The sequence below is a fragment of the Nilaparvata lugens genome, chromosome 3 (assembly GCF_014356525.2).
Source record: "Nilaparvata lugens isolate BPH chromosome 3, ASM1435652v1, whole genome shotgun sequence".
In the NCBI taxonomy this organism is placed as follows: Eukaryota; Metazoa; Arthropoda; class Insecta; order Hemiptera; family Delphacidae; genus Nilaparvata; species Nilaparvata lugens.
Genome location: NC_052506.1, coordinates 13874302 through 13902145, shown reverse-complemented (window position 1 = coordinate 13902145; position 27844 = coordinate 13874302). Strand labels below are relative to the sequence as shown.

General features: G+C 32.6%; 1 protein-coding gene across 3 annotated transcripts in view; it reads right to left on the bottom strand.

Annotated features, from left to right (window-relative positions):
- Nucleotides 1–1516: 1516 nt before the first annotated feature.
- LOC111055555 (peroxisome biogenesis factor 1) overlaps nt 1517–27844 on the bottom strand; it is a 43050-nt gene continuing 16722 nt past the window's right edge. For 2 of the 3 annotated variants that reach the window (XM_039425440.1, XM_039425442.1), the window contains exons 12-21: nt 18627–18798; nt 18102–18289; nt 15379–15513; nt 13488–13552; nt 12887–12946; nt 10357–10543; nt 6927–7077; nt 5780–5838; nt 2435–2553; nt 1517–1778 (exon numbers count right to left, since the gene is read on the bottom strand). In XM_039425440.1, coding sequence (XP_039281374.1) covers nt 1685–1778; nt 2435–2553; nt 5780–5838; nt 6927–7077; nt 10357–10543; nt 12887–12946; nt 13488–13552; nt 15379–15513; nt 18102–18289; nt 18627–18798 — 1230 coding nt within the window. In that variant the 3' untranslated portion in view covers nt 1517–1684. Of the gene's footprint in view, nt 1779–2434; nt 2554–5779; nt 5839–6926; nt 7078–10356; nt 10544–12886; nt 12947–13487; nt 13553–15378; nt 15514–18101; nt 18290–18626; nt 18799–27345; nt 27534–27844 lie in introns of all 3 variants that reach the window. The other variant, XM_039425441.1, reaches the window with a different exon arrangement.

The window sequence follows — 27844 nt, the reverse complement described above, 5'->3', positions numbered from 1 at the left end:
TAACTTCACCGCTCAACAAATTTTCTTCGCCTCTTAATTGTTAACTCGTGTTCCACTATACATCCATTACTGAACTCACAACAACATTCCACTACAGAAGCGTGCCTTTCCTTCCAAACTTAGCAGCCGCACACTAATTTACAAACTTCCACAATCATTTTTCCTGATTAACGCCAAGTGAGAGAACGTAGAAAATGGGTCCATAGTATCTCTGGAAATGTGATAAGTTTATGAGCGCAGTCGGTTGCTTCTGGCACAATTCAGGCAGATTGCAGATTGTTCCCTATCATTCCTACTATTAGTATTCGATCTCATACAAATGATACTAAGAGATACTCGACCGAGAATATCGTCCATCACTAAAAACTGTAAGCATTCGACTCTATTCTCATTTAAAATACATTATACAAAGTGAACAATTCATGATTACTCATTGTTTTCTTGTTTCATTGTTATAATTTGTTTTCTTCAAAAATGATTAGTAATTATTGGAAATTGACGATTGCCAGAGTTTTTGAACGATTTATATGATCTCATTCGACTTATGGGAACTTCACTTGAATTTCATGATTAATTTCAAATTTGTTGTATAAATTATACATAGTAACCTATTCATGATTACTCATTGTTTTCATGTTTCATTGTTATAATGTGTTTTATTAAAAAATGATTAGTAGTTTTCGTAAATTGACGATTCCCAGAGTTTTGGAACGATTCATATGATCTCATTTGACTTATGGGAACTTCACTTGAATGACATGATTAATTTTTAATTTGTTACAACTATAATAAAATAGTTTATAGGAAGCCTAGAATAAGAGTGAAACATAATATACAGTGTTCTGAAAAAGGTGCCCATAAGTCAGGGCGTGATTCCTCTCATCAAGAGAAGAAAAAGTTCTAATTAACATAGGTCCAAAAATGTTTAGTTACCAAGTTATACAGGGTGAAAGATTTCGTCTGAATTTCAGTTCCCCTGCCGAAACGAAGCCCTACGGGCATTTATTTGATGTTAATTAAGATGTACAATTTAGCGTACTTTATGTAAAATGAACTGAAAAATTGAATAAAACCGTTTCCAGACTGTAGCTACAGTATTTTTCAAGATATGTGACGAAATATGCGAAACTTTGTCCCGAAAAACAAGTTCCTTTAAGGTTTGAAGCAGATTTACTGTGTTAAATGTACAATAAACACAAAATATTTTTTTACAGAGCTTGTAGAAAATTTAATTTTTAAGAGACAGATGTAGAATAAGTCTATAATAAACAAACGCAACCTTAAAAAAATCCTTAATAACTTGGTAACTAAGCATTCTCGGACCTATTAATTAGAACTTTTTTTCTTCTTTTGATGTGAGGAATCACGCCCTGACTTATGGGCACCTTTTTTCAGAACACCTTGTATATTGTATCATCATTGATATAACCTACTTATCAGTTGAACTATGAGTGTAAGAGGAAGTCAAAGATTTCGTTAACCTACCATGCATCGTGTAAAATATAAATTTATGGCATAATTTTGAGATCTTTTGACAAGTTTTTATTAAGATGTATTTATTTGAATCATATCACCGTATAAAAAACACATCACCATTCAAACAAACCGTAAAATATGGAAGACACTAATAAACAATATTTTTTATGAATACCGGAACAAATATCTGTGAGAACCTGCTGTCATTCTAGGCAAGAGTAACTGTTTGCTGCAGAAGTTCTGGAGCTCTTTCTTGAATCGGGGCACCTGTTTTCGATCTTGACATTTTAAAGCTGTCGTAACTGAAAGTATAAAAGTAAAGCAATAAATAACAACGATAATCATGTGTGAATTGAAACTCTAAATCGCTAGAGACGGGAAACATGAAGCAAATTTAGAAGCAATCTATCACCACAAAAAATATGAACTATTGTATCTTTTTCTCTTTAAATCTACTTTTGAATATAAATAAACATATAAATCTAAGTACCCTTTTTAAAATTATTTAATCACGACATGTTTATAATATATAAACATTATATAGCCGAAAAATGTCGAGATTAAATAAATTATTGTATAAAAATAATTATACGTTTATTTATAATATGAACTATCTATCTTTCCAATGCCTTCATTTGTTACACTAGAAAGCAGTGGTTCCATTTTCATTAGATAGGAGATAAGAATATTGGAAAATACGAATTGTAGAAAAGAGTGAATGACTACTTGCCTTATAACAAGTATTTTGAGAAGAAATTCTGTTTTGATTCAATTGTTTGCAATTGAAGTTACAATTCTCAGTTAAACATATTCTATGACTAGTGGGCTAGTCGCTCTTCCAATATTATTTCTGTATATAAGAGATAACTCTGATACTAATTCATCTTAAACATAACAGGTTTCATAGAATCATGATTCTAGAACAAATTGAACAAAACTGTGTTTTTTTTCTACTCACATTCTATTATATCTCTGAAGTTCTGACTCTTTCAGCGACGGTTTGGCATCTTTCAGAGCAGACAATAAGTGCCGATGCTCAATGCTCAACTTTCCGACAACACTCTGCTTCAATTCGTACTGCAAAACAAAAAGATGGAAGTTTAACTAATACAGGAGATCAATTTTTTATAATAAAAAATGAATTTTTATGCGCTCCGCACAAATGGCAGTGGACTTGAGAAAGAATAAGTGTTAAATTAATTACAACTGGTGCCAATGGGGAGCTGAGAAACATACATGGCAACACCGGAAATATTGAGAGTAAAATGAAGAACAAAACCAGGAGGACCAGAGCCTTGTTCCTTTATCCTGATATAAGCGAGATAGGAAATAGCTTGATAACAGGTATCATTCAAGACACAAACTAAAGTTTCACAATGAAAATAAATTTCGTGTAACAGTATTAGAATGAAGTTTCCCGACTCCAAAACGAAAGAAAATACAATAACTAATGAGCCAACAATAATTATGGCTAGTGAAATTCTGAAATGAACAAATATTGAGGCAATCAGTGCCAAAAAGAATAATAAAAAATATAATAATCCAGAGGATCTGCAAAATATAAGAAAAGAAAAAATAATCAAAAAATATATGAAAAACAAAAATTTTTTTAAACTACTTTTTATGCACAATGTTAAAAGCTAGTGTTGTTTATCTCATAGAGAAATTTGATGGAAATTTCAAAATTGAATACAGGGGATCATAATTCAATTACGTTGCTTGTACGGTGTTAGAATTAACACTAGTCTAGTTAATTTGATGGAAAAATAAATTGATAGAAATTTCAATGTTGAATAGTTATTTATTAATTTATTTATTCTTTTTTACAATGAAGCACAGATTGGGAGAGAGAAACTAAGAATACCTTGTACTATCTCTCTCCCAAATTTAGGTAACATTAAAAGTTCAAATGAGGTTATGTCTTCTAGATAAATACAGGAAAATATGTCTTCTCAAATACAGGAGATCATTCAATTGATTTGCTTGTATGGAATTAGAATTATAGAAAAAAAGTTTATTTGCTTGTACGGTCTAGTTAATTTATAGAAAAAAAGTGATAGAAGTTTCAAAGTTGAATACAGGGGATCATAATTCAATTACTTTGCTTGCACGGTGTTAGAATTAACGCTAGTCTTGTTAATTATAGACAGAGAGTATAATAAACAGAAGTTGCAAGATAGTGATCATTCTGATCAAGTTGAGGAAGGCATGTGAACAAGGTGGAATCGGCTGTGTACTTGGGCACAGTAGTTAATTGGAGGAGATAGCACAGTATGTTATTATATTGGGATTAATTCAGTTGCGCATGATACGCCATGAGCATATATGGCGTCGCGATGCCTTTCGTTTCCTGCTTCCATCGTCTTCATGCCACTTGATAACAGTCTCCAGTCTCGCTTCTCTTTCCTTCCCCGTCCTTGGAATGATAACGAGAGATAACTGGCACTAATAAACCTGGTAGCATGAGGAATGCTGAGTGGTGGGGGAGCATAAGGAAGCCAAAGTTGGTTGTAAGTGTTGCAGAGGGTTGCTTTAGGGGCGAGGTGAGGGGCTAAGAAAGGCAACCACCCTATATGCTCCAATTCAGATGTGAATACGTTAATTGCTTTTCTAACCCTCCGTTTTCAACATGCACGCTAACTGTAGCACTACTCAAAGCATGAACAACATTCCAGCCAATAGCTGCTAATCATGTTTATGTGGCTTGACATGTATATGAATAGAATTGAATTGGTAACCATGTAACAGAAAAACGTACCAATATTTTCAAGGAAGGGGAATAATTCACATGCTTCAATTAAAGATAAATCACTCTAAAATTATTGAATGCTCGGAAATTACTCTTCAAATTATTGCATAAATTTTCAAATAATATATAATCGATGAGTTATATAAGAAGCTTCATTTATTTATTCTATTTATTTATAAATTTACAATCAACTTATGGACAAAGAAACAGACTACAGTCCAAAACTTCTTTTCATCCCAATTTCATAGAATAAATTGTCCAAATAAAGGTTATGTGCGACTTTCAAATTCTTCACTAATTTCCACATTGAAATAAACTAAAATAAATGTTGAAATAACTACAACTTTTAACGTTTTAATTAATAATGCTAGTTTGTTAGACTTATAGTTTTTTTTTAGTCGGTGGTCTTTATCTGGGTTATTTAAAACTAGATGATACCATCAATCGAAAGAGGATTTTTTCAAGCGAAAAGAAGTTAACATATTTATCCAATATATTCGAGTAACTATTTTTGAAACAATGACTACACTATCTCTTACAATCTTAAAACAGAACAGTTGAAGTGATGTAATGATAATGAATTAATGAACAGTGAAGCATTATCCATTTGAGATTGATTGAAACCGCTTAATTAGGATCAAAGATTTTAAAGAGCTACCATGATTTGTAAAACTATAGTAAACTAATTGGAATAAAGTTACAAGTTATGAAATAAGTTACAAGTTATGATTCACACCGAATGAACTCTGTGGAATCTTGAGAATAAAAACAAAAACTCCAGGATAGATATTAGTTTTTTAGATAAATTTTCTCGATAAATACTATTCAGGATAGAAGCTTGATTTAAAATGTTTTTCATGCTAATTTGATTCCCTTTTAAATTTTCACTTAAGAACACAAAAATGTTTTCTTTTCAAGATCTAGTCAAGAATAGAGTAAATGTTTACTTTTTCAGGATTACGTTTCGTTTGAAAAAATTAAATATTTTTAGCGAAACTGACTAATGCTAAACTAGACTCTCACTGAGCACTTGACAAGGCAGAATGGACAAATATTAAAAATGAATGCTGTTTAGAGTTTATTTGTGAAAGAATAAACAAAAATCTGACTTATCATTAGTTTCAATCATATTGCGAGCGAAATACATGCATTCTACGAAACGTTCTACGTTGAATAAAATCAACCATTAGCTCTGAAAGACAAATGCAAATAATAATTCAAACTCTACAGTCTTTTATTGAAAATAATTTGATGACACTTAATAAACATTCTGATAACACGTGAAATTATCATCAATCAAGTTCAAATCTTTATTATTCTAATAGGCTATTCAAATTTAAATTCCCTATTCATTCATACAATAAGTACATCATCAAAATGACAGGGAGAGAAAAATGTTGTAATATTAACAATTTTCAAAAATCTACTTTCTAGAGCGAAATGAAGCTGAGAATAAAAAGTGATCTTTATAATCCATCAAATTCATAACCAATTTAACAGATCAGATCATAATATAAAATAGATTAATATGATAGAATATGGAGAAATACTCACTCCAGCTCCAGACGGTTCACCACTCGATCCAACCTCGTTGTTTTCAGAATCCTCCATTTCTGAAAATTTTGAAATCCATTAACTATTGACAGACAAGTCCACTTTATCAACCCATTTGCAGGACTGCAGTTCCGTGTTGGAACCAACACATCTTCAACTGTACAATAGTTGCTTTCAGCCGCATGTGTTGGTCTCAAAACAAAACTACAGATCTGCAAATGTGTAGCAGGAATACAAATGTGTCAAGTGGAATTGTCAACAGAGTCGGTGTTTTTCAATTATGGAGAAGTTCCACAATATCAATATTGTATTCACAAATTTCATCATAACTAATTACAGTCCGTACAAAAAATTACCTTCAACTTGGAGGGATATGCGCAGCAGAGATAGGTAGCAATAAACATTTTTATATCACGTGAAATTATTATCAATCAAGTATTATTATTAATATTCAAAGATCTAATGAAATTTAAAATAACATGCATGAAAGAAACGTAACATGTATTTTAGCGGCGGCGAAGATGCCGTTCTGAACCGGCCAGTATTCTCTAATTTCTAGTGAGTGTTCAAGTGTTCATGATACAAATACAAAGTTTCCTGTCTGAAAGCACTGAGTCTAATCGACAAATTGGCAACTGCGCTTCTACCTATGACTCTATTAATAGCTGTAATTGACTGATCTCCCTCCATTCCTCTGCGCCGCATATTCCTCCAAGTCAAAAGTAATTTTGTATGGACTATAGTTGGCTTCTTGATTTACTGAGAGACCAGACAATAATATCAGTTTGTGGTTTGAGGACTACAGCTCATAATAATTACATGAAGGACATTAATCCATTCGTATCTTGAAAATGATGATATTTTACGGTGAAACACTAATTAATAATGTATAATATAGCTCAAGAGTTGGGCTGTATTTAAAAAAATAATAATATAGAGACATCACTGTTATTTGAGCTACATACGCCAAGAATGAAATTTCAGTTTTAAACGTTTAAAAACTAATTATTAAAGCTGTGAATCTTGTCTTGTTCAGGACAACTCAGACCATGCAAGTGAAGAAAATGTATATCAAGATAATAACGTTCAATTGAATGGTAATCTGCAATACATGATAAGCAATCTGATAAGTGAAACATGAAATTACCTTCATAAGCTATCATATGAGCTGAGTAGAGAAGCGATTTTAGATCAGCACCGGTAAAATTCTCAGTTTTATCTGAAACGTCTCGAAAGTCACAGGCTGATGACAACGGTAAATCCTTTCCAATGACTTGAAGGATTTCAAATCGTTCTTCCTGCAGGATAAAAATGATTCTATTTCACTAACACAAGATGAGAAATCCACTTGTATACAACATTATTCAAGTAAAATTGTCAATTACATTAATAATATTGTTTTACACAAGTCCTAATGTGTATTTTGTATTGTATACTGTAGAAAACTTATTGTACAATTATGATTTTTTAGCAATAAATTCGAATCAATAAAAAAAAGGAATTTAGCAGAGAAGATTTTTACAGGAATACGGATAAATGCAGGCAGCTCATCATCTTTACTATTAGAGGTTGAATAAATGGGATCAGTCGTGAATTGTCAATAGTTAGAGTGATGAGCGGAACCCGAAGTTGGGCCCTGTGTATCAGCGAAGGTCTGTGGAAAGAGGTTAAGACACGCGTCCATTTTGTTGCTTGTTGAAAAGTTTGTTCACTTGCTGATAAACACCTGAGCTTGTTCACTGCTTATAAGGAATATGGTCTAGTATTGTATTATAGTTCCCTCAGGGGACTTTCATTATGAAAGACTGAAAAGACAGAGAGTTATTCATTTCCAAAAAAATGCAATTTACAAAATAAAAATCTCATCTACTCAAACACAGTTTCAATACAAACAAAAACAAGATTTGTTAAATAATATAAACAATCTCATGAATACAGTAAGGCCCAAATTCACCAAAAAACGAAAACTAGGTTTGAACGGCAGTTGGAACCAAGTCAGATGATTTTGAATTGGTTTTGTAATAATATATATCATTATTTTATTGATTTAGAATCAACTGGCGCTCAAACCAAGTTTTCGTTTTGGTGAATTCGGTCCTAATGTGAATAAATTTTTAGAAAATGGGCAAATGTCTGTGCGCAGACCAGAGTTGCATACTGTAACGGGTGTGCTAATCCTAACCCTAGCAAGCGGTGGATGCATTTTGTCTCATCAAACAACCACTGCGGAAGGAGATACACCTCTTGAAAAACCAAGGTATATCTGGCTCCGGATGGTAGCTCCCTGTGAGGACCCCTGCAAAGGGTAACTAGGTGAGACCCGGTCAACGGCCTCAAAGGCGAATGAGGAGAAATCCCAACGGCGGTGAGGGCGGAAGAGGCTATAGTGAGGTCCACGTTATAATGGCAGTGTTTGATTACCAATGGTATTGCTATCCTTGTCTATCATTCAACAAAGCGGATAGCGCTATCTCTTTCTTGCTTTGCTCTGTTACTAGATCATCTTTTAACAATGTAGAATTAATAATTAATTAACAAAATATTTCATCTTAATTATGAAAATTCATTATGAATTCATTGAAAAATATAATTTTTTGCTTAATAAAATATAATTATTATTTTAAACGAGAATGAACAGTTAATTCTACATAACAACTAAAACAACATAACAGTTAAAAATAACAACTACATTACATCAATCTAATTAAATAAATTATCATTTCCTTAATTTTTATGTATATATCTTAATTTAAGTGCAGTAGCATTTATACTTATATTTATTTTTTGTGAAGCTCTTTTGTATTTTGTTTTTGGCAAATAAATTCATCTATTCAATAAACCTGTATCAGCTACCGTCTATAGAAAGCATTGACAAGACAGAGGATCGGCAACATTGTTCTGTTATCTTTCTCCACTGCCATTATAACGTGAACCTCACTACAGGGAGTTAACCCGAATCAAATCCAGGGTAGGCACACTCTGAGAGCTACAGTGGAAGCAAGTGCCTAGGATATTGCCTAGGATTAGCCTAGGGCGCAAGGCTAACTTCCTTGCCGTGTAAAAATTCATTGTTACGAAAGCTAAAAAAGCCTTGGAATGGGACCGGAATAACAGGAAAAATACACGGACACCAATAATGAAATAGGAACAACCGAAAGACTTAAAAATCCCAGAAAATAGAGAAAACCTTCCTTGCTACAAGGAATGTAAGAACCCTAAAGACGATATTGGGAAGCTGGGTGACAGGGGGATGGAGACGTAAGGCTGCCGATAGAGAGGAATGGAGAGGCTTTTCGAAGGAGGTCAAGGCTCTGAATAAGCTGTAGTACTAAGGAGTAGAAGTAGTATTATATTATAGTATAGATAGTGTAGTATATCTTGATATAATATGGGATAGACATAAAGGGCCTTATGAATAAAGTTGAGCATTTGCTTATACTTCTAAATTATGGAGCATTTACTTCATTTTCTATGAATAAACGTGGGAAAACCCTTTGGCTCATGCTCAACAAAAAAAAGTTCAAGTATTTGCTCAAAAGTAAAAGCTTCTACTCAAAATTGTATGAATTAACTAGAGCATTTGCTCAACTTTTGAAGCAAATGCTTCAAAAAAGGTGAGTCTAGTCTAGAGCAGCTTTTCACCTTTTCCTCATAGTAAAATGGCTAAACTGATTCCTATGAGGAAGAGGAAACTATACCAGATACGATCACAACCGAAAGTTGAGAACTATAAAACTCTTTTTAGATTCAAGCATGATATATATATATATATATATATATATATATATATAATATATATATATATATATATATATCACCATTATTCATACGAAAGAATAAATACAAAAGATAACTATCTAATATAAAGATAGCCATCACAAAATAGGAAATAGGCATTTAAGATGAGAGTGTAGACGATTATAAGAAGGCTATTGATATTATAAGATTATGCTGAGGATGACATTTTTTCACGCTATTATTTTAAAATTCTAAACTCAACAACTAACCTGAAACTCAATTCATAAATAGAAAACATAGCAGACAACGCAAACACAAGCGATGTCTCCTACTTGCATATTCAGCGCTTACTCAAGCTATAAAAACAAAGTAAGACCACAAAGGCGAATCAGCTGATGAAAAATCTTTAAAATACGTGAGCATTTGCTCCAGAGTTCAGAAGCATAAGGTAAGAGTATAAGGTAAAGCTTATTCATATAAAAATGAGCAAATGCTTATGCTTCTACCTAATGCTCATGAGCAAAACCTTATGCTCCATGCAAGAGTATAAGGTAAAGCTTATTCATATAAAAATGAGCAAATGCTTATGCTTCTACCTAATGCTCATGAGCAAAACCTTATGCTCCATGCTCATGAGCATAAGCTTTGGTTTTATTCATATTGCCCATTGAGTCTCGCTCCAATTTACATTGGTGTCATGACCTCGATCTAATAGACCTTGGTAACAGCCAATTAGAATGAGAGATCGGAGACATCTCAGGAACGTATGGACTGATTGGGACACAGAGGCAGTAATGTCAAGATTGTGAAAGGATGAAGAAGGAGAAGATGATTGATACCTGTGTGGGCAGACGGCAATGGAGGTTGTGCCCGATGCGTCCAGGTCGCAGAAGTGCCGGGTCAATGAGGTCAGGTCGACTGGTGGCGGCCATCACCCACACCCCACGCCGCTCCTCCACACCATCCAGCTGAGTCAGCATCTGATTCACCACCCGGTCGGTTACGCCTGTGTTGTCGTGCCCGCGTCTACCAAAACAACAATATATAACCATAGAGAAAACATAGCTCAAGGAGATAAATCTCATGGTATAGGACGCTAGGTTCCAAATAAATTTCACTGTTACGCCAAGTCTATGGTCCACTTAGTTCTTTTCTTGAAGCTGTTTGGCGCTGGTAGTCTCACCTAAGCTTGCCGCCCATACACTATAACTCGGCCAAGACTGTGAGACCAGGGGACACACAAGGTGTTTTTACAGACGAGTCAGCACGGCACGACAGGACAGGAAGCTCTTCTAAATATATTTCCATATTGAGATTAATTTCCTGATTGGGTTTGCGTATCGAGAATCAGCCAGTTGGAGAGCTTCCTGCCCTGTCGTGCTGTGTCGACACGTCTGAGAAACGTCTCATGTGTGTCCGTGGCCTACAATCAACAATAGTCGATAATATTATTATTAGTGTATGGCTTTTAATGGTGTGGAGACCCAAGGGTAGTTCCACCTCACATATAATACAGTCGATATATATTTAGTTAATAATACTTGGCTAAATACGTCGGCGGCTTGACAATTTGGAACAAAACGCCCTATGCCAAAATATCTTCTTACTTCTATTATTTATTCATCTATTGTACACTATACTGTCATCATAATAATATGATAGGGAGAAAAAGCTAGGCTGAGCCTGTACTATTTCTCTCCCAAATTTTGATCAAAATTTCATATTGTCCAAATTAGGTTATGAATCACATCATTGTTCGAACACAGTCACAAATTTTCGATCCAGGAAAAGTAATTTGAATATTTTGAATTAGGAATGTTGATGAATAAGATAAAATGAATTAATACGCCAAAAAAAGAGGTTGAAAAGTTATAATTCAGTGCTTTCCACTGGTTTCAACATTTTCTGTATCCAACTAATTATTTTGTTTCAATTCATGAATATGTTTGTCAATATTGAGTCAACTCAAACAGAAAACATGAAATTTTCGACGATGTGTAAACTTTAAGCTATTACTATAGTTAGATTCACTTCAGACAGATAAATATATTTTTATATTGTGATTAAATTTCCTTTTTCAAAATCGGGCAGGAATTAACAGAACCCAAGCGCTTTTTTTCTCTCCAAACCAAAATTTTTTTAATTTCTCATTTCTGTCCTTCACCAGTGGCATTCACTTCCAACTGGCTGTATTCGTCAAATGAGATGCAGTAATTTTATCAATAGGCTGACAGTTTTAAGTAGATTGAATTTAATTTATTATTTTAGAAAATTCAGAGATTTACAAAAATCAATAAATGCACGATTTTACAAAAAGGAAATTTGGATTTCACGATGGAGAAAAATGCACTTCAATTATTTCTATGTTGCAGCTATTAAAAAAAAATGGTTGGAACTCACATGGACCTGTTTGTGAGTAAATCTCATTATCATTATCAAAAAAATTCTATCATATTGTATAATATCCAAATTTACACAGCAATTTCAGCTGAAGATATGATAGGTGTTAACATAAAACCTGTTTCTGTAATGTGTATTAATTTTTGAACAAATATAGTAGTATTGACAACATCAACGTCTTATTCTTTCAATTAAATTTACACAGTGCATATCTCTTTCCTGTATAGGGCTACTTGTAATAAAATATAAAGAAAATAAATAAAAATCTCAGTACCCTTTTTTTTAATATTTTATCACGACATGTTTCGGTCATTTATGCCATTATCAAGTGATATGAATTAAATAAATAAATACTAATGGAAATACTTGATAGATTCAGGCCATAATTTTACAGATTTAAATTCCAATATGAAAATACTTAATTATGGTAATAAAAGTCAAAAACTGAATGTCAAAGAAGAATTTCATATTTATAAAGCAGCAAAATTAAACAGAGATAAAATAATAAACTTAATCCAATTAGACACCAATAACCCCATTTTTGATAGAATCATGCGAATTTAAACCCAAAATTTACAGTCCTAGTTCATAAAAACATATGATCAAAATAAGAATCTTCCATTAGTATTTATTTATTTAATTCATATCACTTGATAATGGCATAAATGACCGAAACATGTCGTGATAAAATATTTAAAAAAAAAGGGTACTGAGATTTTTATTTATTTTCTTTATATTTACACAGTACAATATGTTCAAAAAGAAAAATTTACGGTTTAATTAAACAATTGCTAACCGTTATAATAGTGAGAATTGATGATTTAGGCGTTGTAAATAGTTTATTGTGAATGAAAAAATAACTTTTGAAAACTCTAATTTTCCTGTTATTTAAAAAATTAAAATTCAATACTAATGAAAGTTATTAATGCATAATATTATAGATTATCAAAAATGAAAAACATATTTTACCTTGGAACAAGACTGTCAAATTCATCGAAGAATAGGATGCAGGGCTTCGCTTTTTGAGCTCTGGAACATAAATTAGAATACCGTACATAAAACTCTTTCACTCTTTCCAGAAAAATACAGAGTAGATGCAACTCTTGATAAACATTAATCAATGATTTTAGCATTATGGTCATCATTAAGGCCAATATAACATTCAAGCCTTTATTGGACCTTCAGCCGGGATCGACATTTCAACGTGCTCATCCGATAACTTGAGAGTGAGCTTCCTATACTTTTGATCATATCTGGGGAATCTAGACCCAGGCTCCTCTGGGCTCCTAAGCAAGCACTTAATTCACCAACCCACGGGTCACTCCATTAAAACACATGAAGATATTGAGAATAAAAAGATTGAGGACATGTGATTAAAAAAATGCTATTCCATAAATTTCACTCGACTATACAAACTTTTTGTTCATCCTGAATTTGAAAGTAGAATAGTAAAAGGGTTAAAGGTCGGTGGGAGACTTTAACTTTATCATTCATTGTACTTCCTTGAGAAATCTAAGAACCAATGAAGTGCATTCTAATGCTTTTAAAAACAATAATACTTCGAGCTTACCTTTCAAAAATGTTTCGCACATTCTCTTCACTAGCTCCAATGTATTTTGATAACAGTTCAGGACCCTGAATAGGAATGAAAATATAAATTATAAGTAATGCCAGATATCATCCAGGTAATTCTACTCACAGTGATGGAAAAAGTAGAGTCTTATTATTATTTACATTACCATAAATGTTTCTATTGGAAACAATGAATAAAACTATTTATCAATGTAAACCATCAATGGGCCTTGAATAGATAGACTTACTTATCCCCTAAATTCATAGGATAAGATGACAAGGAATTTGATGACCTTCTGCATATTTCATAGCATGCAATTGAGTACAGTACATCTAGTGACAAAATACGTACCATTGTTAATCATAAGCTAGAATTTATTAGAAATATATATCTTTTGTAAGAATCACTCATCACTCCTCAATCACTTACTTATGTAAGATAATACTTTCAAATAGATAGAAGGGAGTATTGTACAAATGTAAACCCAGGAGGTTAAATAATGAACAGAATGCTTCAATATATGGCATACGCAGATGACGTGGTCCTGATTGCAAGGAATAGACACACATTAGAGGAAGCATTCAGGCAACTCAACGGAGGATCGGCACATCTCGGACTATCAATAAATGAAGGCAAAACCAAATATTTGAAAAGCAGCAGGGTCCAGGACACTGGTATAAGATTTAGGGTTGACATTATAGATTTGAGGGTCTGGTATAGATTTGAGGTTGACATTAATTTATCGTTTTGAAAGATTGAGCAATTTCAAATATCTTGGTTCTATCTATCATAACAGACGACAATAATGTTGAGACTGACATAAAAGCAAAACTAGCTGCCGCAAACAGATGCTATTATGATGCTCTGACCCAATATTTGAGATCCAAAACCCTGTCCAGGAAAGTGAAAATACAAATATAGTCATAAAGTCAATTGTTTTGCATGGAGCAGAGAGACATGAGTTTTGAAAAAGAAGGATGAGGATCTATTGAATATTTGGGAGCGAAAGGTTTTGAGAAATATATTTGGCCCTGTATATGTTAATTGTGAATGGCGTATACGATCTGTACCAGAGCTGTACCAAGAGCTGCGTGATCTGTACCAGAAATGTCGAATTGTTGACGAGATAAAACTGAGGCGTTTGAGTTGGTTGGGGCACGTTGAGAGAATGTGTGACTCAAGAGTTGTAAAAAAGGTCTTCAGGAAAAATCCAGGAGGGAGAAGGCTGAGAGGACGTCCGAGAAAGCGTTGGCTGGAGGATGTGGGGGACGACATTAGGAAGCTGGGTGTCAGGGGATGGAGACGTAAGGCTGCCGATTGATTGATTGATTGATTGAGTACTTTATTTATGTAGATTACAATATATACTGGCTTATACACTTATATACAATAGCTTACAATACAACAAAATTATAGATGAATTTACATAATATAGACTAAGAAAATAATTATTGAACTGTATATGATATGAAAAAGCAATTTGTGATATAATAACTATAGATAATAATCATATTGTTATGCATCTACATAAATTGGCGGAGCTTTGGACATATCAATGTCCATTCTTCGGAAAGAATATTAAAAATATCCTCCCCACTAACTCTCTACCAAAAATAGAGACGCCGATAGAGACGAATGGAGAGATTTTTTGAATGAGGTCAAGGCTCTGAATGAACTGTAGCGACAAGGAGTAAGTATGTAAGTAGAGTATTGTACAAGCTTATAAAATAAATGTGTGGATGAACTCGACAATATTACAAGAGATCTGCAAACTTTATTAAGATCTTGTTCATCACTTATTGTTAGAATTGCTAGAATAGTCAGTTAGAATTGAACCAACTGATAGTTATCACACTTATAATATGGTAATGAAAATGTCTTGACTCACCTTCACACTAATGAAATTCAGATTACATTCTCCCGCAAGTGCACTTGCGATGAGTGTTTTACCAGATCCAGGCAGACCATACAGCAACACACCATTCTCACTTTTCAATGGGCACTGCTCGTATATTTTGCGGTACTGCAAAGAGGTAACAAAATATTAATTACCAACCTAAAAGAGTAGGACATCAGTTGTTGTTAATATGCTCGCATTTACATAATTGAAACGGAAGGTGGGGCTGTCTAAGGGTTTCCTAACCAATACACGTCATACAGTATAGAGAGTGTTCTGAAAAAAGTGCCCATAAGTCAGGGCGTGATACCTCTCATCAAAAGAAGAAAAAAGTTCTAATTAACATAGGTCTGAAAATGCATATTTACTATGTTAAATGTACAATAAGAACAGAAATTTTTCTACAGAACTTGTAAAAAATTTAATTATGAAGAGAAAGATGTAGAATAAGTCAATAATAGACAAACGCAACCTTGAAAAATAATCCTTAATTACATACAAAACGCATGAAAAATAGATAGCTTAGCAGATTTTGTCTATTTTCATGCGTTTTTTTATATAGTTAAGGATTATTTTTCTAAGGTTGCGTTTGTCTATTATAGACTTATTCTACATCTTTCTCTTTGAAATTATATTTTCTACAAGTTCTGTAGAAAAAAATGTATGTGTTTATTGTACATTTAACATAGTAAATCTGCTTTAAACCTTGAAGGAACTTGTTTTTCGGACCAAGTTTCGCGTGTTTCATCACATATTTAAAAATTACTGAAGCTAAAGGTCTGGAAACGGTTTTATTCAATTTTTCAGGTCATTTTACATAAAGTACGCTAAATTTCACATCTTAATTAAAAGCAAACAAATATCCGTAGGGCTTCGTTTCGGCAGGGGAACTGAAATTCAGACAAAATTTTTCACCCTGTATAGCTTGGTAACCAAGCATTTTCTGACCTACGTTAATTAGTACTTTTTTATTCTTTTAATGAGAGGTATCACTCCCTGACTTATGGGCAGCTTTTTTCAGAGCACTCTCTATAATAATTCATTTCCAATGGTGGATTGAATTTAAAAAGTTTGGACAATCGCATTCAATAATATTATTGACTCGTGAATTGGAGATAATCAGCTTTTAAAATGATATCAATTGAGAGATGAGATTTTGAAAAGATTCAGATTGATACGAATATAATAAAGCTATTTTTATTAATCAGCTTTGAACCAAATTTCATAATGATGCCTTTATCTTCACCATTTATAAATGAGTGGATAAGGTATCTTGAGATAACAATTGGAAAGATGGGATTTTTAAAAGATCCAGGTTGATAGGAATATAATAAACGGAATAAACTGAATGTTGATTAATCGTCTGTGAACCAAAATTCATAATGATTCCATTATTTTCACCGTTTATAAATAAAACTATTCACTCTGTAAAACCCATAAACAGAGAAGTGTAATGACAAATACGAAATATTTATTACATTCATGCGGAAACAGCTACATTCAAAACAGTAAATCTTTATTATATTGAGTATTAAATTACAGCATAGGGATACACCTCTGACTCTCTGTGCCAATGTGGCCAAATTCAATCATTGCAACACCTGATATCCACAACACCTGAGAGTCCACAATACTCATATCATGGAGGGCTGACTGAAGTTCATGCTGCTGGAGAAGAGGCTGGTCAGTGGCTCCAGAACATACTTGAGTCTATAAGTATTCAACATATTAAGTGTAAAATTATTATGACCTTGGCCTATGAAAGCATATGCATAATATACCGGGTGTCCCACGAAGTGGTTTACACGTTTAATTTTATATTACGTGCCCATTCTTGCACCGATTTTTTTAAATTTTACACAGTTTACAAAGTAGGTTCTGAAAATATTCTGGGAAAATTTCAGCTCCCTAACCTTCGTAGAAACAAAATGGCGGCATATTGAAAATTTTACCAATTCGCTTACTATTTTCATGAGTTATTATCTTATTTGTTTACTACGTTGCAGTAGTACTGCCTCATTTTATGGTACCAGAAATTGACCAAGGAATCTTCCAACAAGATGGTGCTCCACCTAATTTCGCAAATCATGTTAAGCAATTACTAAATGACAAACTTCATGGCCGTTGGGTTGGTCGTGGAAGTGATTTTTTATATTGGCTACCCCGATCACCAGATTTAACTGTTTGTGACTTATTTTTATGGGGTTACTTGAAATAAAAAGTAAAAATTAATTGAATTAAAATCCATAAATTCAATAATGTGGAACTAAAACGATCAATAGAAGAGGAACTTCTCCGGATACCGCGGAGTTTCTTTGTAAGAGCTTACGAATCATTTCTTAATCATTTCGTTATCAGTTTGTTGCTGTGGATGGGTTTCAATTTCAATAATTTTGGACTTTTAATGTTTTTTATTAGCTCTTGTTCTAGTTAATTTATTCAAAAGTTATATTGCCCTAAAGTGCAACAATAGAAATATTTTATAAAACCAAAAACACCTAATGTTTTTAAAGTATCGTTTTTCAATATGCCGCCATTTTGTTTCTACAAGGCTTAGGGAGTTAAAATTTCCCAGAATATTTTTAGAACCTACTTTGTAAACTGTGTAAAATTTAAAAAAGTTCGGTGCATGAATGGTCAAGTAATATAAAATCAAACGTGTAAACCTCTTCGTGGGACACCCGGTATATAATAATATTAAATTATATTAATACCTTAGCTGGCCAAATTATGAGCTCAGTAAGCGTATCTTTGAGCTTTTTCATGCCACCAATACTGTTCCAATTATGTTTGGAGTTCTTGAAGAGTTTGATCGTTTTCAGATGACTGGGCGATACAGAATCAATGGCAAAACTAATGTCATCACTGGTTACAGTCAATTCAGACTCTCCACTTCCTTCAGCTGCAAAAGAAAACTTGATGTTTCAATTTTGCATTGCAAGAGTATGAAATCTATAAACGAAAGACACTGATAATGAGATCTTTGGACATATTTTTAAGCATGCATACATGAACTACGCTATTCTCAGTGTCCTAGCAGAAATAGTTATGAAGAATGAAATAAAAATTGCAGGATGGAACATCTGCTGATTAGAAATATTTGAATCTTGGATTCAAGGAAAAAGGATCCTCGGGAAAAGGATCTTGGCTTCTCACTTCTTACAACAATTCAGGTTACAAAAAAAAGAAGACAATATAATAAGCGGGTTAATATTTCTTGTAATGCAAGACTTACTTACATTTCCGTATCCAAGCTTTGAAGCAAACTTTATTGACAATCTGCTGTAGATCTTCGAATACATAATTATCAGTCTTCTCTGCAAAGGCGTCTAAATTGATATTCTCGAACGCGTTCACACCTATTTTCAATTTTTGTCTTAACATTTCTTTCAAAATATCAATTCGGTCTTCCTGAAAAAAAACCATTGATTTTGATAAATATTATCTTTAGTGCAAACTTACGCTTTGTTTGGTGGTATATCATTCACGGGAAACGTTGTAACAAAAATTTTCAAAAAAGACAAATATTTATTTTGATTGTGAAAATAGCACTTCAATATTTATTAGTACCCGGTATTACTAATGATGATCCTAATCTTGCTCAGACTTGTTCGATGAAAAAAAAACTGATCAGTTTTTTAATAAAAAACATAGTAGCATAGATAATATACCATCATAAATCTATAGCCTGCCATTTATGGCCTGCTGTCATTGGTAGGCGATTGATTTGTTTTTCTGTTTAAACTGTCTTTGATTTGGATGGCCACAGTGGAATAATTTTTGGAACTCTTTTGGTAATATTGTTGCTTTCTAGTCCATATCATTTTAGTTTATACTATTGTTATTTCCAGTTTAATCGCTCTTATTCCTACAATAGGTTCATGCCAACAGTTGTCCTACTAACATAATTATCTTCATTATCTTTACATAATATATTCGTGTTTTTAACTATAAGTTTCATGTATGCAAAGTTTCCCATTATTCTATTTTCATTGTTTATTTTCTTCTTAAATTCTTCAGTATTAGTCCGTCTTTTCGTCATACGTCTTTCTTTTTCTTTTATCTGCTACTATAAGTTTCATATTTGCAAGGTTTTCTACTATTTTGTTTGTATCTTGTTTCAGTTTTTTTCCTGAAACTGAATAGTATATTAGCTATTGGATGCCGTTCGGAAAGGTAGTCTTTATCAGTACGCTCCGATAGTGAAAAACAAGCCCGCTCGACTATCTTACTAGCTTGTTTTAAGTTGATTTTCTGTTATTACTATAACCTCAAATTCAATTATTTTACAAGTTGTGCTTCGGTGAAATAGCAATTATGTCGTGTTTCAAGTGTAATTAGCTGTTCAGCCTACCGCTGCTGATATTATAAAGTGTTCCAAATGCGTTAAAACTTATCATGCAGCATGTACACGCATTCGTACGCCGGCTAAGTTACTTGCTCTCAAAGACAAGAAAGATACATGGCAGTGCGAAGAATGTTTTAAACCTGCTGCAACTGCAACATCTGTAGAGCAAGATCCTATTCTCGAAGCTATAAAAAACCTCCATCTAACAGTGAACTCTATGGACTCTAAACTTGATGTCAACACGAAAAAATTGTCGGAGTTAGAAAGTGCGGTTAATCTCAATACTTCTGCTTTGAACGATATCCGAAGTGAATTTAATCTTTTAAAAACTGATACTGAAAATCTAAAAGGTGAATGTGAGGGTCTAAAGATGAAGAATCAGAAGTTCTCGGAGGAACTATGGAGAACAAGACAAGATCTCAATGATTTGCAGCAATACTCGCGCAAAAACAATTTAGAAATAGTGGGTTTTCCGGTTACTGAGAATGAAGATATTTATTCAATCATTGAAAGTGTTGCAAAAGGACTGAACTTGTCTTACTGTAGGTCTGAAATATCCATAGCACATCGTATTCCTGCAACAAAGAATTCCAAAATCCCCTCCATCATCGTGTCTTACATTTCGAGAAGTACTCGTAATGCGTGGATGGCTGCAGCTATTGAGAAGAATAAAATTCAGCGCCTCAACGCAACCGAGGTCAACGCTTCATTTCCATCTGGAGACGTGTATGTTAACGAACACTTGACACCGCAGAACAAATTTCTTCTTTCCTATGGCAAAAACCTGGTGAAAGCGAAAAAACTCCATAGAGCCTGGTTCAGCAACGGCAAGATGTGGGTGAAGAAGAACACAAACGATCAGCAAATCAGAGTGTGGTCCCCACATGACATCGATCACGCTGCCACAACCAACGAATGAAAACAAGTGGTTGAACTCGGGTGAGAACTCTACTATTATCAACATTCAGGTATGGTCTGAATACGAGCTAGTTATATTCTAATTCAAGTGGAATGCTGGAACGATTGAAGCTAAAACAAGATTGTTTAATTTTATTCAATTATATTATCCTTTTTTATTTATAATTCAAGTGTCATGTATTATGTTTGAATACAATTGTTGATAATTTTACTTATGTATCAACTTATTTATTTGATAAATAGAATATTACACTAAGTAGTCTAAAACAATTGAAACTAACTCAATACAATATTAATAATTTTTTTCCAAGTTTAGTAAATTATTTTAATAGTCTCCTTTTCAATATAAAAAATACTAAACATGATTGATAAATAATAGAGCATTCATAGTGAATTTATGGCAATGAATTACTGTCAATTTATAGTGATTTATAGTAAAAATATATATAAGAATAATACAGTAGGCTATTATTACTGCAACACTTACAATCAAACTGTCATGCCATTGAGATTTATCAATTAATTCATGAGATAAACTCTCTTTTCTCTACTGGATAAACGGTCTTTCAAAATGAACTAATGAATGTATTAATTTTTACAGTTATTGTCAACTTTTTTATAAATAACATCCCGTAATATTCATTATTCGTATGCATGAATATTTACAGTATGTAGAATTATTATTCAACTGTATCGATCGCTTGACACTGTATGAAAAAACTTTTTATTTTTTGCTTGCGTACGAATGTCAGCAATTTTTTTGTTAAGACAGTGTTATAACGTTTTTTTTGTCTCACGTGATCGTGAGTGGGGTGTGGATGCTGTTTTTTGTCGCTCGATCGGGATGCGCAGTTCGGTTGAGAGATATTTCTAAACCTAACATCACAGTTCTGAAAAATTTATTACGTATTTCACGTAATTGAAATGAATTCAATTACGTAAATGTAAATTTCCAGTCTTATATTTAAACCTAAATTTACTATGAAAACTTCTGATTTGAAATCATGTAGTTTATTTTTCATGTTTTTATTGAATCATGTATTTATTTATTTTTTGAAATGTTTCATAGCTTAATTATGCGACGCTTGATCGAGCGATACATTACTAATTCACGAATTTTATTTACAAGGAGAACGTTTTATTTTCCATGTTAATTAATATTGCGCGTACTAGAAGTAAATTCAAATATAATTTCAATTTGCAGTATTTGTATCTTGATTTAGATTTATTTTAATGTCAATTTGAAATGACAATTTATTAATTTTTCATTAGCTTTATTTTTGTAATTATGATTGTTATTGTTTCTAATAAGTTGGATAACGCCTGACTGAGTGATCCACATTACAACATCCACTCATTTAATACTGTGAGAACGTTTTATTTTTCACGTTAATTAGCATGATTACTTCTATCTCTATTCTATCGTATAATCTTGTTTAAAAAGTCTTGAACTTACCCACGCTTTTACCTGAGATTTGAATTGTTCTAGCGAGGATTATTAGTTCTTAAATTTACATACCATACATTTCATCTTATAATAAAATAGAGTAGGTTTCTTCTTTTATATATAAACCATATAGGTTATTGATAAGGTGAGACAGTTGAGCGGGCGGAGCATTCTTTTCATGACAATGAATAGGCATGAAGAAGAATTAGAAAATTTTAATTTAATAACATGCAAAGAGTTTGATACATTTGATTCTTTTAATAATTTTTGTGATTCAGACGAGAGTTGCTTGAGATTAATACATCAGAATATAAGGAGCTATAATGAGAATTTCGATAATTTGCTAGTAGGGCTGAATTCATTAAGCTGTGAAATTGATGTTATCGTTTTATCTGAGACATGGCTTGAGGTGGACGATAACAAACAGTTGGACGGCTACACTTCGTTTCAGACTGAAGATAAATCCAATAGAAATGATGGAGTGCTTGTTTTTATTAAAAATTCCTTATCAGCAGTTGGTAGAAGCATCAGTATAGGAGGAGCTAATGCTTTAGAAATTACTTTCCACTACGATAGAAAAGATTATTGTCTCTTGGCTGTCTATCGGAACCACGAGTCTCATATTCCTCATTTCATTGACGAACTTAATAACTATTATGATAATTCGAGTAGAGGTAGAACAAATTTATTAGTAGGAGACATTAACATTAACATTTTGAACAACGATTTACAAACTGACTCATATTTAAATGTTCTCTATGAGCATGGATTTGTCAATTGCATTGACAAACCTACTAGAGAACAGAGAACTAGTAGCACTTTAATAGATCATATATTTATTAACAATGCAAACCTTAATATAATACAATCAGCTATTCTTAAAGTAGCAGTTACAGATCATTACATTGAAGCAATAAAAATTACTTCCAGTTTCACAAATAAAAGTAAATCTGATCCTCCCAAATATTTTATTCATAATGAAACCTTATTATCTACATTCAGAGAGGAAACGTGGAATTCCGTTCTCATAGAGCAGGAAGTCAACATTGCTACAGACAAATTCTATTCTATCATTAAACGTAACATAGATGAATCAAAAAAACCAGTTCTTCAAAGAATTCTCGTTTCAAAAAAATTAAACCCTGGATAACCGAAGGCTTAGTTCGATCTATTAGGGAAAGAGATAAATTGTATAAACAAACCAGAAAACAACCTTTCAATAGAGAATTATTAACTCATTATAAAAACTATAGGAATAGACTAAATAATTTATTAAGAATAAGCAAAAATCAATACTATAAAGATAGAATAAATGAGAGTGGTGGAGATCCTAAAAAGTTCTGGTGCATTATAAATGAAATTTCAGGCAGAAGCAATAAGAAAGATGGTTTTCCTCTTGAACAGTTCGAGCCAGCTCATGATAGCTCCATTTCTCCACTAGAGAAAATCAAGGCTGTAGCTCAGGATTTTAATGATTACTTTTCACGTGTTGGGGAGAATTTAGCCCGCGCTGTAGATTCTACAAAACCACCAGTTTTGAATGATGAAAACTACCGTCTTGATTCGAATTTTACAATGAAACCCGTTAGTGAAATCGAGATTATTCAATTTACCTCAAAACTGAGAGGCATGTCTGCGCCAGGATACGACAATATTCCTACTAGATTCTTCAAACAAAACATACAAATTTTTTTAACTCCTCTGAAACACATTTATAATTTAAGTATTGAACAAGGTATATTTCCTGATAGTTTCAAAATAGCTAGAGTTTTTCCTTTGCACAAAAATGGTGACAAATCTCAAAAAAATAACTACAGACCAATATCTCTTTTAAGTATTTTTTCAAAAATCTTGGAGAAAATAGTAAAGTCACAGTTGAGTTCCTATATTGAAAATAATAACATTTTAACGGAAAGACAATTTGGATTCAGAAATAACAAAAATATATCAGATGCTCTCTTTAATTTAACAAGGGAAGTTAACTGCTCACTGAATGATAATCTAAATAACTGTATAATTTTCCTCGACTTAGCTAAAGCCTTCGATACAGTTGATAGATTAAAGCTGATGAGAAAATTGGAGATCATTGGCATTAGAAATAAATCTTACAGCTGGTTTGAAAGCTATTTAACGGACAGGAAACAGGCTGTGCAAATAATGGGCGTTGAGAGTGAATTGAATTCGATAGATTATGGGGTGGTGCAAGGCAGCACATTGGGACCTTTATTGTTTCTCATTTATATAAATAACCTGGCAAAACTTCCTCTCACTGGAAATCTATTTCTGTTTGCTGATGACACGGCTCTGCATGTTTATGGTAGAAATAAAGAGGAAATGTACCAGAAAGCATCCCGCGATCTCCACTTACTCAAGGCATGGTTCGACCAAAATATCTTAACTCTTAATATAGGAAAATCTAAATTTATAGAGATATCATTAAGAAAAATTCAGGAGCCATCAGTAGATTCAATAGTATTACATTCTTGTACAAACCCAAATAATATGCAATGTCAATGTGAGTCCATTGAGAGAGTTAGCTCATACAAGTATTTAGGTGTAATAGTTGATGACAAATTAAAATGGTCGGAACATATAATACAATTAAAAAATAAAATACGAAGATCTATCTACATTTTCCTCAATCTACGTCAAATTTTATCTAAAGATGAACTGAGAAATATCTATTTTTCATACGTCCAATCTATAATATCGTCGGGTATTTTGGCTTATGGAGGTGCTTTTAAATCAATTCTCAACCCTTTAATCATTACTCAGAAACAAATAATAAAAACTGCCTTGAGTAAACCTATTCGTACTCCTACTAATGAAATATATGACGATTTTAATGTCCTAGACATAAGACAACTTTTCGTCAAGAATTTACTCCTTTACATGCATGGGCACAGTAATAATATATTCAAAAGAATAACGCATGACCGTTCTACACGCTCAGCTAATTCTTTAGGCATAGAAATCCCAAGATTAATAAGAACTCATTCAACAACCAACACGCACTATATAGCTCACATCTTGTACAGGAATATTCCTCCTATACTCCGTAATTATGACGACTGCACTCTTCTTATTTACAAGAGGAACGTTAAAAGGTGGTTAAGAGAGATCGGTAGGGAACATATTGATTCCATAATCACCTCTATTTATCAGTGATTAATGATTTAATCTCGATCCTGTTGTCTTTACATATTTTTAATGTATAGTATTTTAGTAATAATATTTATAAGCATTACTTGAAAAATTTTTCTTTTAAGCCTGCATAAATTAAAAAGCCAGCATCTTCTCTATTATTTTGATATAGGTCACATCTATCATATCATTACAAACATGCACCTAATTATTATTAGTACATATAGATTAAGTTAGAAGTATTGCACCAACAATTTGTAGTACTAAATGTATATTGTTTACCTGCTGATGATTAGTATAATTTTCTTGATGTAGCTCATTTATCTGAGTTTAAAATGTAACACTTAAACTTAATAATTAGTCTCATATTCTTAACGGAATTTTGAAAGTTAAAATCAATCCCTAGCTCAGCAGAGATTCATATTTTCCAATCCTATTCTAGTAAAGCTCTATATTCTGGTATCATCTAATACAGCTCTATCCATTATTACTCCAAGAATTTCGATACTTCTTGATTATTATATATTTATTTGTAACAGACGTCAATGTCCTGGATTTACAGTACATACTGTCTACAAAAATCTATTATCTCTTGATCAAACTCTTTCTTTTCATATTTCATTAATTTCATTTATTTATATAGTACAGACTCCCATCCAAACACAGGCTTTGGCCTTCTTGGATGAGTCGCATGAAATATTAATTTTTTTCATTTGCATTGTTGTATCTTGTAGAATGGCAAATATTCCTTTGTAATGACTTATTAATTTAATACCTTTATTGTCGTCTAGATAATAAGAAATTTCTACTCTCTCCTCATGTGAATGATTTTGTATTATTGTAATGTTTCTTGATCATGCAATAAAGAATTTGATTTGATTTTGATTTATTTTATTTTCATTAAAATGTATTGTTTCTCAAATTGTATACTCAATGTGCGTTATGAGGGCAATAATGGGATTTAGTTCTTGGTGCCCTCAAATATGTATATTTTCAAATAAATAAATATGCTAATACTAAAACTAACGTATTCTGTGACTGAAGTTCATGCTGCTGGAGAAGAGGCTTGTCAGTGTCTCCAGAACTTACTCGAGTCTATTAGTATTTAATATATTAATTGCAAAATTATTATGAACTTGGCCTATGAAAGCATATGCATAATATACCGGGTGTCCCACGAAGTGGTGTACACGTTTAATTTTATATTACGTGCCCATTCTTGTACCGATTTTTTTTTTAATTTTACACAGTTAAAAAGTAGGTTCTGAAAATATTCTGGGAAAATTTCAGCTCCCTAACCTTCGTAGAAACAAAATGGCGGCATATTGAAAATTTTACCAATTCGCTTACTACTTTCATAAGTTATTATCTTATTTGTTTACTACGTTGCAGTAGTATTGCCTCATTTTATGGTACCAGAAATTGATCAAGCAATCTTCCAACAAGATGGCGCTCCACCTCATTTCGCAAATCATGTTAAGCAATTACTAAATGACAAACTTCATGGCCGTTGGGTTGGTCGTGGAAGTGATTTTTTATATTGGCTACCCCGATCACCAGATTTAACTGTTTGTGACTTATTTTTATGGGGTTACTTGAAATAAAAAGTAAAAATTAATTGAATTAAAAACCCATAAATTCAATAATGTGGAACTAAAACGATCAATAGAAGAGGAACTTCTCCGGATACCGTGGAGTTTCTTTGTAAGAGCTTACGAATCATTTCTTAATCATTTCGTTATCAGTTTGTTGCTGTGGATGGGTTTCAATTTCAATAATTTTGGACTTTTAATGTTTTTTATTAGCTCTTGTTCTAGTTAATTTATTCAAAAGTTATATTGCCCTAAAGTGCAACAATAGAAATATTTTATAAAACCAAAAACACCTAATGTTTTTAAAGTATCGTTTTTCAATATGCCGCCATTTTGTTTCTACAAGGCTTAGGGAGTTAAAATTTCCCAGAATATTTTTAGAACCTACTTTGTAAACTGTGTAAAATTTTAAAAATGTCGGTGCATGAATGGGCACGTAATATAAAATCAAACGTGTAAACCTCTTCTCGGGACACCCGGTATATAATAATATTAAATTATATTAATACCTTAGCTGGCCAAATTATGAGCTCAGTAAGCGTATCTTTGAGCTTTTTCATGCCACCGATACTGTTCCAATTATGTTTGGAGTTCTTGAAGAGTTTGATCGTTTTCAGATGACTGGGTGATACAGAATCAATGGCAAAAATAATGTCATCACTGGTTACAGTCAATTCAGACTCTCCACTTCCTTCAGCTGCAAAAGAAAACTTGATGTTTCAATTTTGCATTGCAAGAGTATGGAATCTATAAACGAAAGGCACTGATAATGAGATTTTTAGACATATTTTTAAGCCTGCATACATGAACTACGCTATCCTCAGTGTCCTAGCAGAAATATTTATGGAAAATGAAATAAAAATTGCAGGATAGAACGTCTGCTAATTAGAAATATTTGAATCTTGGATTCAAGGAAAAAGGATCCTTGGGAAAAGGATCTTCGCTTCTCACTTCTTACAACAATTCAGGTTACAAAAAAAGGAGAAGACAATATAATAAGAGGGTTAA